Source organism: Phocoena phocoena, chromosome 3 (assembly GCF_963924675.1).
Source record: "Phocoena phocoena chromosome 3, mPhoPho1.1, whole genome shotgun sequence".
NCBI lineage: Eukaryota > Metazoa > Chordata > Mammalia > Artiodactyla > Phocoenidae > Phocoena > Phocoena phocoena.
Genome location: NC_089221.1, coordinates 160,265,642 through 160,279,638, shown reverse-complemented (window position 1 = coordinate 160,279,638; position 13,997 = coordinate 160,265,642). Strand labels below are relative to the sequence as shown.

General features: G+C 48.3%; 1 protein-coding gene across 2 annotated transcripts in view; it reads left to right on the top strand.

Annotated features, from left to right (window-relative positions):
* The window catches only part of EPS15L1 (epidermal growth factor receptor pathway substrate 15 like 1), a 100,753-nt gene that overhangs the window by 54,424 nt on the left and 32,332 nt on the right, over positions 1 to 13,997 (top strand). For both annotated transcript variants that reach the window (XM_065873151.1, XM_065873153.1), the window contains 6 exons: positions 2,894 to 3,055; positions 3,598 to 3,795; positions 5,322 to 5,486; positions 10,292 to 10,415; positions 11,317 to 11,367; positions 12,478 to 12,614. In XM_065873151.1, coding sequence (XP_065729223.1) covers positions 2,894 to 3,055; positions 3,598 to 3,795; positions 5,322 to 5,486; positions 10,292 to 10,415; positions 11,317 to 11,367; positions 12,478 to 12,614 — 837 coding nt within the window. The remainder of the gene's footprint in view (positions 1 to 2,893; positions 3,056 to 3,597; positions 3,796 to 5,321; positions 5,487 to 10,291; positions 10,416 to 11,316; positions 11,368 to 12,477; positions 12,615 to 13,997) is intronic.

Genomic DNA, 13,997 nt, shown 5'->3' with positions numbered 1-13,997 from the left:
TCTCTTAGGTGTGTGTGTATGTATATACATTTAAGAGTGAAGTTGCGGGTCACATGGTAACTGTATGTTTAACCCTTTGAGGAATTGCCAGACTGTTTTCCAAAGTGGCTGTACCATTTTTCATTCTCACTTTCTCCACATCCTCGCCAACACTTGATATTTTCCATTTTTTATTATAGCCTTCCTAGTGGGTGTGGAGTGGTATCTCATTGATGCTGTCCCTAATGTTGATGAGCATCTTTTCACGTACTTATTGGCCATTTGTGTATTTTCTCTGGAGAAAAGCTAATTCAGATCCTTTGCCCATTTTTAAATTGGGTTATTTGTCTTTTTATAGCTGAGTTGTAAGAGTTCTTTATATTTTCTAGATAAATTCCCTTATCAGATAAATGATTTGCAAATATTATGTCCCCATCTTTGGGTTGTCTTTTCACTTTCTTGATGGCTGTACCCGGGCCCTCGGCAATGAAAGTGAGGAGTCCTAACCACTGGACTGCCAGGGAATTCCCTGAAGCACAGAGGTTTAAAATTTTGCTTTTGGTATCATATCCAAGAACCCATTGCCAAATCCAAGGTCACAAAGATTTACCACACATTTTCTTCTAAGAGTTTTATAGTTTTAGCTGTTACATTTGGGTCTTTGATCCATTTTGAGTGAATTTTTACGTAATGTGTGAAGTAGGGGTCCAACTTCATTGTTTTGCATGTGGAGGGCCCGTTGTCCCAGAACCATTTCTTGAAGAGACTAATCTTGCCCCCACTGAATGGTCTTGGCACCGTTTTCAAAAATCCGTTGGTCGTAGACATGTGGATTTATTTCTGAACTCTCAGTTCTATCCCATTGATTTCTGCCTTTCCTTATGCCAGTATCACACTGTCTTGATTACTGTTGCTTTGCAGTAAGTTTTGAAATCGGCAAGTGTGAGTCCTCCAGCGTCGTATTTTTCAAGCTTGTTTTGGCTCTCCTGATGAGGTCGGGCCCGTTCCGCGTGGTGTGGCCGTGGACTGTTTTGGCTATTCTGGGTCCCTTTCATTTCCTTATAAATTTTGGAATCTGCTTGTCAGAAGCTCGCTGGCGTTCCAGTGGGGATTGCTCTGAGTCTGTAGGTTGTCTGGGTTTTTTCTGTCTTCTCTTTGCTCCCCCCACTTTGATCCCAGCGCTCTTCCTAACCAGAAGCTGGCAGGTCATCTTCCCGTGGGCTTTTCCATGGCTACGGTACGCCTGACCCTCCTTCCTCCTTCGTCTCCCCCTCCCCCATCACTTGTCCTTCCCTCAGCTGTGGCAAACCCACGTTCCCTACTCTGCCATTAGCTTCCTATCAGACATTCATTGTTAGCTCTCCCAAACTTGTCAGACTTGAGATCTGTTCTTAAAGGTCGGGGACAGGGAGACTGGGGAGCAGAGAACCTAGACCCCCAAAATAGCTCAGAGGTGTGTTTTGGCTGTTGAGAGAGGAGAGAGAGAGCTGTGATTTTTTTTGTCCTCAAAGCAGGGAGAGGGAGACCCTGCACCTCCTTCGAGTTTTATTCTGAAATGACGTCAGCCACCAGCAGCCCCGGCCAGCCCTGGGGATTGGCCTCACCACTCCTGTCCTCCCTGACCGCCCAACAGTCCCCTCAAGTCCGCTCCTTCCTTTGATACCCACGGCCACAACCTCACCCAGGCTGCCATCACCTCTCCCTCGGCCCCAGCTTGAGTCCCCTCCCCACTGTCAGCCCCATAGGCCATGCTCTCCCCTCCCATTCCATCCCTGCTTTAGTTATCTATCTTACAGGTAGGTAAGACATCCCATAAGACATTCGCCTGGTTGAAAATGGACGCCTCCTGCCCTCCCCTGTACCTGCAGAGGTGTAGTCCATCAGCTCCCATGAGGCCTTCCAGGAAGGTCATGTGTGTGTGTGTGTGTCAGGAGAGACGTCTGTGCATATTCCCCCCTTCCTGATTGCACAAACGCCACTGTGCCTCACATGTGTGCTCTGCTGCATGCCTTGTTCATTTCACATTATAACTCGGTTACAAGGTGAAGTGTCCCTCAGGGTGGGCTGTGCTACAAGTCCAGCCAACTCCGCCTGTGGAAGTTTGCATTGTTGACAGATCTTGCCATCACAAACATTGCACGTTTTCACTTGCGCCATCCCCCTCTAGGATCCTTTCCCTAGAGGTCTAACGGTCGAGTCTGAAGACACCCGCACTGGTCGTCTCGTTAGCTATAGCCCATGGGGAGGAGCTTTAGCAGCTGAGAATCATCACGTCCTGCTCCCATTTTAGATGTCTGCAGGGGCTTCCTGCTGCAGAAGCCAGTGCCGTCTTTGGCATGGCCTGTGGGGCACGGCCTCAGGTGCCCTCGGCCCGCTTTCCTTTGATCCAGCTGGAGCACGGCACCCCTTTCCCTTCGGGGTCCTCTGCGGCCCCGTCCACTCTTCACATTCCTGGCTCTTTTCCTGGCTACCACCTGCTCGTCCTTTGGGTCCGTCGAAGTGGTGCTGCTTCCTTGAACTCTTGTCCACCTGTGCAGCATCAGTATGGTCTCCCCATGCCCCCGTGACTCTGACTAACAGTCTGACCCATGCTATCCCATGTTCGTCTCAGTTCGTGTCTGGGTGATGCCCTTCCCGCCCCAATGATGACCACATGTCACTGGAGAGCTCTTCTTGCCAGGAGCCCAGCCCCACTCCTGGTGCCTGGCCTCTCTTAGGCCATCAGTAAGTATTTGCTGAGGGACTTAGTGAGAGATTCAGCTGGGGCCACCACACTGAGATGTGTGTGGTATTCCCTGTGGAGTGTGCGGTTTTGTAGGACATCTTGGGGGCTCCAGCCCAGGCTGTGACAGTGTTAGCTTGGACGTGCCCCATGTGAACAAGTCTCGAGTAAATTCATGCCACCCTCCCCTAGGAATTGCAAAATGATTTAGACCGGGAAACAAGCAGTTTGCAAGAGCTGGAAGCTCAGAAACAGGACGCCCAAGACCGCCTGGACGAAATGGATCAGCAAAAAGCCAAGCTCCGAGACATGCTGAGTGACGTCAGGCAGAAGTGCCAGGATGAGACCCAGATGGTAAGTCATCATCCCCCACTCTCCCCGCTGAGCCCAGCAGGAGAAGGAGGCTTCTTACGGACTTCCCTGAGCTCACCATGACCGTCTCAGCTCAAGGCTGAGATGTCTACTGGTTTAATAGAGTAGTTGAACGTATCATGTGGAAAAGTGTCCAAGCATTTGTGGCCTGACCTCAGTCTCATCTGCCATGTTACATGTATAAGCATGAACCAGTGTGTGCATACCACCCTGACCCATGCCCCACAGCACGGTGTGGGCACATGTCTCCCCTCCCCTGGTGTCTTAGCTGCTTGTTACAAACCAGGGAGGCTGCAGCTTCAGCAGACTGTAAAACCCTTACATCCCGGTCTGAGGCCTCTTGTGGGGACGTTCAGCCCCAGGGGACAGACAGATTGCCTATGCTTGTCCCGGGTGTGGAGAGGGGTCCATGTAAAGGAAGCCAGGCGTCGGGCTTTCAGGCTGGTGTCCTCTTCCCTGGGTCAGCTTATTTCAAGAACATGAGCCAGAATTCTTCCTCGAAGTCGTGTTTCATCTCTTTTCAGATTTCCTCACTGAAGACTCAGATCCAGTCCCAGGAATCCGACCTCAAGTCCCAGGAAGACGACCTGAACCGGGCCAAATCTGAGCTGAACCGACTGCAGCAGGAGGAGACGCAGCTGGAGCAGAGCATTCAGGCTGGGAAAGTTCAACTGGAAACCATCATCAAGTCCCTGAAATCCACGCAAGACGAAATCAACCAGGTATCTCGAGGGGCTGGGGCGGGGCCTGCCACCACTGGCTGTGGCCGGGGGCTTCTGGGGTCTCCTGCCAAGCGGGGTGGCTGCCACGAGCAAAGCAGTCACAGAGGGGTGTGCGACTAGCGGTCCCAGGTGTCTGCGCTGCAGTAGTTATTTTCTTTGCTCTCACCCACCTCCCTTTCTTCTTGGAAGCCTTCATTCAGCCTGAAGGTGAAGTGCTGAGAACGCCCCCAGCGTGCGTTCCACCGTCGTGTTGACTTTGGCCTGGTGGTGTCTGTTTTGCCTCACCGGCCTTCCACTTCCCCGCCTGAGCGCACATCATTTTTGTGGAGCGGGCGGGGTCTGGGTGAGGACATTAAGTTAACTCATTTGGAGAGAGCCTTGGGTTCAGGACATGCTCTCCCCAGCCTTGGTCCTTGTACAAGCAAGAGGGACAGAGTCCAAGACACCTTCCAGCACCCCTCTGTCCCTATGTATTGATAGTTCGAAGACCAGCACACCGAGGAGGCCCCATCCTCTCAGGAGCATCGCCCCACATGGGCCCCTGTCCAGGTACCCCTCCCTGTCCCGCTCTGGGGTGAAGGCCTTGAGGCCTGTGGCCGCTGCCCACCAGCAGAGGGAGAGCTCTTTTCCTGCTCCCCTGTATGTAACGGCCAAAGGCCTCCTTGCTGTCCCTTGAGTGTCCCACCTACAGAGTGAGGGTGATGTTTGTTTGACCTTGGCAGTATCTAAATGCGTGTTCGTGCTTCCTTTCTTTTGACTGACTCGATCTCTTTGCTCTTTTTGCCAGTTTACTGGCAAAAGTTGATGACAAACTCAAATCTCAGGGATTTAATGCCATATATTGTGCTTTTTTGTTAATTAATACTTGTAGGGTTATCTTATGTCTTTTCCCTCCCAGCCTTTGGAGTTTATAAAACATAGGTAGGAGCCAAGACATAAATGTATGTTAGTGATAATGATAACGATGTTAAAAATGATAGCTGCTGCTTATTAAGGCCCACCCTGCTGGACACCGCAAGAGGGGTTTTACCCGTCATTTCCAGGGCTCCATCTTGGAGAAGAGGAAACAGAGCGGTTAGATCACCAGTGCATACGAGACAGTTAAGATAAAGCTGGGGTGTGTCTGACGTCACAGATTGCCTTCCTTCCCCTGGCCTCACGTGCCTCCTCCAGGAGCAAGGAGGAGCAAATGGGGTAATAAATCCCACGAAGGAAAGTGACCGCTGAATATCACTTTGAATAGATTGTGCATCTGGATTTTGTCCCATTTCACTTCCTTCCGAGTCACCAAATGTCTGAACACTTGCCTTTCTCAGGGACCGCCTGGGGCAGCAGAAGGGTCTCGTCTTGGTTTACAAGCGGTCTCGTGTCTCATAAACATGGCAACGGAAATTGTCTACTCCGTAGATGGGTAATTCAGTTACCATTGTGAATCGTCCGGGGTTGGATGTTAGGAGAAAAAAATGTGTTGCCTAATACTTTTTTCCTAAACCCTACTTGATGCCGACGATGTCTTTATTGTACAGGCAAGAAGCAAGCTTTCCCAGCTGCACGAAAGCCACCAGGAAGCCCAGAGGAGTCTGGAGCAGTATGACGAGGTGCTCGACGGGGCCCACGGCGCCAGTTTGACCAACTTAGCAGAGCTGAGCGAGGGCGTCTCCCTGACAGAGAGGGGCGGTTTTGGAGCCATGGTAAAGGTTGAATAAATGTAAATGTAAAGGTCCCGGGATCAGGCCCCACACTGGAATCAGAGAAGGCCCTGCCCGCTTGATCCAGCACTTGCCAGCCTCGATTCTGTTCAAGTGCAGGGTGTTTCTTGTTTTCGCTGCTGCTTTGCGTGTCCCCACCAGCCCTGCAGCCTGGCGTCCGGGGCCACACTCCATCCTGGTGTCTGGGACAAAGCCAAGGATAGGCCTGAATCCTTTCTAAGACCAGTTTGTAAGGACCTCCATCTCCGTGAGCTGATCACCCGAATTTGGAGGGCTTCCCGAACTTAACCAAAATTGGATCAACTCTCATACATTGTGGAACCCCGCATCCTACTAATTGGGAGTTTGGAGGAATGTGTGTGTGTGTGTGTGTGTGTGTGTGTGTGTGTGTGTGTGTGTTTCTGTGTTTCTACAAGGAGCACCTTGAAAATCACACGTATAGGTAAAGATCAAGAACAATGACAGCCCTCCTGGGGTGTTGCTGTATCACCTACGAATTGGCCTCTCTCCTGAAATCTTGGTCACGTTTGAGACTTTGGCACTTGGGTTCAAAACTCATGACCCTGGGGGTGCTGGTGAAGGCCCGGCCTCTTAGGTTTCTGCAGGCCCTCAGGCTGCTGACATCCAGCAGTGTTACTTTGTCCTTCGTTCCTGCCAGAGTTGGCCGTAGCAGCCCTGAGCCCTGGCGTGTGCCGTTTTGCAGTTTATTCTGGCTGACGAGAGTGTCTTTGTGCATCTCTGTGCTGTTGCGGGAGCCAGTGGGATGCTGTTTGTCTCGGTGGTTTCGTCGTGCTCTGCTCCCAAAGCCTTTCACCGCACGCCCCGCACTGACATCTCTCTCTCCCAGGCTCTTGCTCCTGGCCCTGTTTGCCTCATGGATTCCTTCCCCTCCTTGTAATAATTCAGACTCTCTGTCTCTCTTCATGTGAGACTCGGCTCTTCCTGTGCATTTCTTGACATGTTTCTTTTCTCAGTAGCCAAGTACTCAGTCCCAAGGATTTATGGGGAAGCTTACGCCTCCTCCCCCCGGATTGCAGAAGACCTGTTGGTGTTCTCATCTGTCTCTTGTCTCTGGCCGTCACTGCCTCCCTCTGCCATTCACACATTCCTTTCCTTAGGGAATTGTAAACGAGTGAATTCCATATCTGCTCCTGGGCCCGTTGTCAGCTTCGTCAGCTTTACCGTCTAAATAGAGACTGTGACCGTTCCTTCTTCCTGAACCGAGTGAGGCAGAATTTCCTGCTTGGCTGTCTGTCTCAGAGTGTGCGTTTCAGCTTCTTAGCCCCGCTCTTATTCTTCCCTCTGTCACTGGTACCCTCACACGGCTCTTAGCTTGCCCTGTTCCGTCTTAGTTCATGGAACAGCTCACTTTTAAACCCTCTCGCAGGCTTTGATAAGATTGGTTTTCTTGGATAAAAAGTTGACAGTGAAGTGGCAGTTTGAAAGCAGCATGGGACTTCCCTCCCCTCTCCTGCCCCCCACAGATTTTTTTACCTTTATTTTTATTCATCTCATTAGTGGGCACAGTTTACATGATAGTCAATTCATCTTGAAACGTCGACATCGCATATGTTACGTAGAAACTCAAAACCAGTGTTTGAGAGAAAAACTATTTTTATCTTGTTGTACAAATACAGTTTTTAAAGCACTTTTTGGTTTGTTTCCATTTCTTAATAAACACTTTGAAGAGGGCTTTTTGTTTACTCCTGGACATTTCAGGACTGCTCCGGAGGAGAGGGACCTCTCTTAGTTCTCTTTGAGGGGATGAAAGTGAGGAGTTTAGTTTCTTGAGAGCAAGTGTAACCAAAGAGGTGCGTCTAGAACTTTCTAAGTCTGGACGGTTTTACTCAAGTTACTAAGTTTAGTGTTAGGCTCACGTGATTTTACTTTGTCCAAGACAGCAGGATTCTTAAAGCCATATTTATTTCTTATCTGTCATCCACTGATGAGAATACTGGCCTCTTGTCCTTGGAGTCAGCACTCAGCCAACCGGTCTACTAGAGAGAAGGTAATAAATCACCACAGACTTTAGTCTCGCCGAGAACTCATCATGAAAGAAGGGCTTGTCTGTCACATCCAGCCCCTGGAGTGCTAGAGCCAGTTTTATTGACTCTCCAGAGCCGATTATTAAATAGGAATTTTGTAAGCTGTTATTCAACCTTTGGTAACTGGACGTCAACCATGGTGGGAGTAGCTACACCATGTGAATTGGCAGAGGCTAACAATCAGGGCTTTTTATTTTTTTCCCCCCAGAGCACTGGTTCACCAGCACACCACTGCCTAGCCCCCATCTAAAGGGAAGGAATGTCACAGAATGTCACCTAGATGCCCTTTCAGAGTTGTCATGTCTGTTTCCCAAGAAGTGCAGTAATTAAGACCAGAACTCATTGTTCGAGGTGTTCTCCCTCTGCCACGGGTGGGATCGTTCATCCCGTGCTTGGCAGCTGCACTTGCGTCTCCCAAGTGGGCAGATGGCTCCGTGCTCATTGGCAGGAGGTCAGTGGATGGTGGAGTTTACGGCCTCTCTGCACCAGGGGAAATCTAGTTTTCTGCTCTGGATCTGTGAAATGGAATCCAAACCACCTGTGGTTACCCTAACCACATGAATCCTGCCGGGGTCTTCTTAGGCTTCTCCTTTGAAGGGGAGGGAGCGGTTGCTGCCTTAGGCAAACAGTTGCTCCTGAGAGAGAGATTGCAGACTTGACTTTCCGCTCAGGGGATTTCGGGCCAGACCCCCCAGTATCAGTCTCTTCTCTGCCATTGTCCACTGTTACTTGTCAGTCTTCCAAGTGGCAATTGAAAACATTATAAAAACAAAAACAAAACAACACAACCAATTTGTACATCAGTGCTAATTAAAAACTAAATAGAAGCTTCCACACCGAGGCCAAGTTGTCATTCTTAACTCACTACTTTATCCACCTCATACATCATCTCTCTCTGTTCTTCTGGAACAGATACGTTCCTTCCCCTGGGCTGCAGTGGGAGAGGTTTATTTTCCACACTGGCCTCCTGGCTTCCTTAGATTAGGACTTCTCCATCACGTTGATCTGTGTCTCAGAACCCCATTGGGTGCTTGCTGGCGCGGGCATGTCACAGTAGTTAGCAGTACGACGTCCTTACTGAGTCCTTGCCCTGCTGCCGGACACGGTGCTTGCAGACATCAGTACTTACTTGCCTAAGAACTGGCTTATTTTCCCCACCTTGGGAAACCCTGTGGTTGGAGGCTCCAGATAATCTTTCTCAGGTAAGGAAAATCGTTCCGTATTCATCAGAGGGCAGGGGTGTTGGTCAGTCCTTCCGAAGCCTTGGGCTTCCTGTTAGCCTGGTGCCTCTGAGATCCGTCCTGCTCCCTGAAGTCAACTGGCCCAGGGTGGTAGGAGCCTCGTCAGGAATCTTCCTTTGGCCCCTTTGACGTCATTGCCCTGTATTTTCACAGAAGCCCAGCTCTTTAATCATTTGGTTTTGGTCAGTTGGAATAATGGCTGAGTTTGCCAGCCCCGAGGATGCTGACACATTTGCCAGATTCAGTGAGGATGTTGTGCTTTTTAACATCATAGTGAAACCTTCATGTTTTCACTGAGGGTGTGTCTTCATTAACCAAAATATCTCAGTATTTCTGAACCAAGTACACCGTCCCTATGTGTACTGTGAAGCCTCTCCCCAGCCCTTTCAGGTCATTTTCCACTATAAAGACGTGCTCTTCAAAAGCCAGTTTTTTTCCCTTCTGATTTAAATATTCTTGTTTGTTTCTAGAAATAAGCACTTTTTTAAAAAAATGCAAAGTGTTGCATATGCTCTAGTAGTTCTAACTGCGTAAGCACTCATTTCCTCTCAGGATGTAAATAGCCAGCATGTTTCTTGGTGTGGAAACGGCATTTTTTAAAATGCCCACGTAGGTAACACACTCTGAGAAGGTGTTTGAGGGAGGCACACCTTTGAACAAGGCCTCTAGCTGCAGTCGTTGGTGGCTCGTTACATTTTCTTTCTGACATTTCCAAAAACATGACTTTTTTTCTGACTCGATTTTTTTGTTCTAATTGTGGTAAAAGGCACGTAACGTAGAATTTACCATCTTAACCATTTTTTATTATACAGTTCAGTAGTGTTAAGTTTATTCACATTGTACCACTAAGCTCCCCCAGTCCCTGGCACCCACTATTGTGCTTTCTGTCTCTATGACCCATTAAGCAATAACTCCCCCTCCCCCCTCCCCCAGTCCCTGGCACCCACTATTGTGCTTTCTGTCTCTATGAATTTGATGTCTCTAGGGACTTCATGTAAGTAGAATTACACAATATTTGTCTTCTTGTGACTAGCTTCTTTCACTTAGCGTAATGTGTTCAGGGTTCACCTGTGTTGCATGTGTCCGAATTTCCTTTTTAAGGCTGAATAGTATTCCATTGTATGGACATACCACATTTTGCTTATTCACTCATCCATCAGTAGGCGCTTGGGTTGCTTCCACTCAATGATTTTTAAATAAACTTTTTAATTTTAGAAGACTTATAGAAAAGTTGCAGAGATGGTACAGAGAGTTCCCATGTACCCCACACCCAGCTTCTCCTATTATTAACATCTTGTACGGTACATTTATCATAACTAATGAACCATTGTCGACATGTTATCATTAACTAAAGTCCATCTTCTATGGTTTTTTAAAAAAATTACTCTCTTTAGGGTCACATCATTTACAGGGAAAATATACCAGTTAGGTATAGAATTCTGTACTTTGCTTTAAATCTGAAATAATTAAATCCCTGTCCTGTCTCTTCACAAAATTATAGGACGATCCTTTCAAAAATAAAGCCTTGTTATTTAGCAACAACGCCCAAGAATTGCATCCGGATCCTTTTCAGGCAGAAGACCCCTTCAAATCTGACCCATTTAAAGGAGCCGATCCCTTCAAAGGTATCTCATTTGGCACCCACTTTATCATTGAAAGGCTGTTTTGTGCCCCCTAGGGTTGTCCAGTGACTAGAACAGTTAGGAGGAAAGAAATTCTTTGAGCCTAATGGGCCTCTTGAGTTTTTCACCCCACCTGGTTATCTAAAGAGCTATGGTGTTGAGGGGAGGGGGTGGGAAGAGCTCCAGCCTCACCTAGAGACATCCACGTTCAAGGGCGGCCTGCTTGGCCCTGAGACTCTGCATGCTTCAGTTCCCATCCACCTCTCGGGATTGATAAGATAATCAGACGTAGTGGTGATTATGGAACCACCTAGTAAACAGCAGATCCCCCACATAAACATCTAAGGTCTTAACGTGGTGAGTTCATCCAGATCCACACACGAGTCAAGAATAAGAAGAATTCTAGAAACAAGATTTCCTAAGTTCTTCAGTTTTTGCAGAGCAAAACAGTATTTCCAAGAAGGCTATCTGTACTTTTCTGAGAAAAATGCCAGGGCAGGGAGAGGGCAGAGGGAGTGCCTTTCCAGTTTCAGATTTGGAGTGGAAGCACCTTAGTTCTGAGAGATGAGTCAGGCAGCTCCCGAAACTCAGATGTGCCATGCGGCTGAGGGTGGGGCAGCTCCGGGGTCCCAGGTTCTTGGAGCCCTGGGAAGTGACGGGGAGGGGCAGGGGTGAGACAGGAGAGTAAAGCACTGTGTAGAAAGAGAGAGTGTGAATTCAGGCTTGCCCTACATTTTCCTTGATTTGGGCCCGTGTCGAGCAGCCAACAATACTTTTCATTTTATCTTAGTTGTCCTCGCCATGACAAACTGCCTTAGTCAGTGGCTGCCCCTGGTTCCCCACTTTGCTCTGCCAAGGTCGTTTCTACCATAGACCTGAACGGTCCTCTTTCCTCTAAATCCAGGTGACCCGTTCCAGAGCGACCCCTTTGCCGAACAACAGACGGCTTCAACAGGTAAAAAAAAAAAAAAAAAAAAAGCCTAAGCCTTTGTTAAAAGAAACATCTTGTGGACTGGCTCTCAGAATATTCCCATTCCTAGTTCAGGTTGAAGGAAACGGGGAAACACCTTGCAGCCTCCTTTGCCAGGTCAGTTTCTGAAGGAACCTCCATTGTCCCTCTCTTTCACAGTCTGGTGCCCCTTCTTGCCAGTCGCACAGCATGATGAGAATTAGAACTAGAAAAGAAGCCCCTGATAGCTAGGCCACTGTTTGGACACTTGTGCCCACTTGTGTCACCTGTGGTGGCATCAGGGTGTCCCGTTGGTACCCACATGCGGTGGCACTTCTGCCCACACATACCAGGGAGTGGACTGGGAAGGACAGCATCGCATTGCATAAAAGCCTAGCATCTTGTTCCCTGCTGGTGATGGTGGCTTGCCCCTCCTATAGTCACCAGGCCCACACCTCACGTTCGAGGAGAATGAACGCACCCTGGGCGTGGTGTTGGGATCTTGCTGCCTATTTATCTAATTTTCCCCCTTGTATTCGTTTTTTCTATTGAGGTGAAATTCACATAACACAAAATTAACAAATTCACATAACACAGATTAACCACATTTCAGTGACGTTTAGTTCATTCACTGTGTTACGCAGCCACCACCTCTGTGTAGCTCCAGAACATTTCCATCACCCCAAAAGGAGACCCTGTCCCCGTGAGCAGTCTCCCTAGTCCCACTCTCCAGCCCCTGCTTTCTGTCCTTATGGATTTACTCATTTTATTTGTTCATATTATTTTGAAATCAAGTGTTATTGAGAGGTATAATTAACACACAACAGAACTCACCCATTTTAAGTGCAGAACTGGACAAGTTTTGACAAATGTGTATAGTTGTGTGAGAGAGAGAACATTTCCATTGTCCCAGAAGGTTCCTTGGTCTCCCCCACCCCCTACCCCCCCAGGTCTCTGGCAACCACTGACCTGCTTTCTGCCACTACGGTTTGTACCTTTTCTAGACTCTCATGTAAATAGTACCAGTCAGTTGTGTGTTCTTTTATATTTGGGTTCTTTCACTAGGCATAATGTTTATTCATGGGGCATTTTTTTTCTTCTTTCCAAAACACCTAGATCCATTCGGAGGGGATCCTTTCAAAGAAAATGACCCATTCCATGGCTCTGCCCCCGACGACTTCTTTAAGAAACAGACAAAGAACGACCCATTTACCTCAGACCCATTCACGAAAAACCCTTCCTTACCTTCAAAGGTGAGTGACCCCGGAAAGGCTGCCTTCTGGTGCTGCCCGTGTGCATGCTCTGCGTGTGTGAAGGCAGCCCTTTCCATTCCCCACCCTCTGTGGACCGAGTCAGGGCCTCCATCACTCAGACCGTGAGTGCTAAGCCTGACGACCGAGGGCTCTGCAAGGCCAGGGGATTCCCCAGGGGCTGGCTCAAAGGCCAAGCCTCGTTACTGCATAGCAAGGTGACCCTTTCTGCCGATCCCTCCAGAGGCTTGTCCCACGAAGCAAGGTGTCACATCCAGCAGTCCAGTGAGCCCAAGTCAGGGCGGGCTGTGTCCTGAACAGCTGTCGCTCCTCTGTCCCTTTCTGTGCCCCTTTACTTCAGCTCAGGCCCACCTGCTGGGTTCTCTGCTCTGTCGTCTGCCCCCAGTGCCACTCCACCTCCCAATAAAGACAAAATAGAGCACCACACACTCCCACAGGTTGCCATGTGACTGCTCCTGCCATCTTCCTAGTGCAAAGCACTAATGGTGACATTGGCATCAGCCAGCCTCAGTGGGTCCCCGCCATGGCAGGAGGAAGTCCAGACCCACAGCCTGGCTGCACTTAGTATGCTCCCCCGCCCCGCAGCAAGTAGTAAACCATACCTTTTGCACGTTAGACTCAACAGACTGGTTTAAATTGGTGTAAATGAGGATTTAAAAAGCAAAAAGTAACTTTGTGATTGAATAGAGAATTTTTGTGTCTAAGTGAGGGCAATGTATAGCCTTCCTTCACGTTCTAGGCTGCATCTCTGTCCCCACCTTACCCATTCCCTAGTTTTTCACTTCTCCATGGACCTACTGGTATGTATCACTGGCCCCAGAGCTCCTTGAAGGCAGGGATTAACCTGTAACGTTTCTATCTGCGAGACCTGTCATGGGATCCCCCCCTTTCATCCCTGGTGTTGGTGGTCTGTGTTATCTGCGTTTATCAATTTTGTCGATCTTTTCCACGAGCCAACTTTTGGCTGTGTTAATTTTCTCTCCTCTTTGTTTCCTGTTTCACTGATTTCTGCTCTTCATTATTTCCTTCCTCCCACTTCGCTCTTCTGTTTCTAACTTCTTAAGGTACAACCTTAGGTCGTTGGTCTTGGATCTTCTTTTCTAATATGAGTGTTTAAAGCTATGCATTTCTTTTGAGGTGCTGCTTTAGCTGCATTCCATCCATTTTGGTATGTTGTATCTTCATTGTCATTCATTTTGAGATATTTTCCAGTTTTCCTTGTGAATGCTCTGTTGAACCTGGATTATTTAAAGTACATTGTTTCATTTCGAGATACTTTTTTTTCCCCCTAGGTATTTTATAATACTGATTTCTAATTAAATCTACTGTTATTAGAGGGCATATTTTGTATGTTTTCGGTCCTTT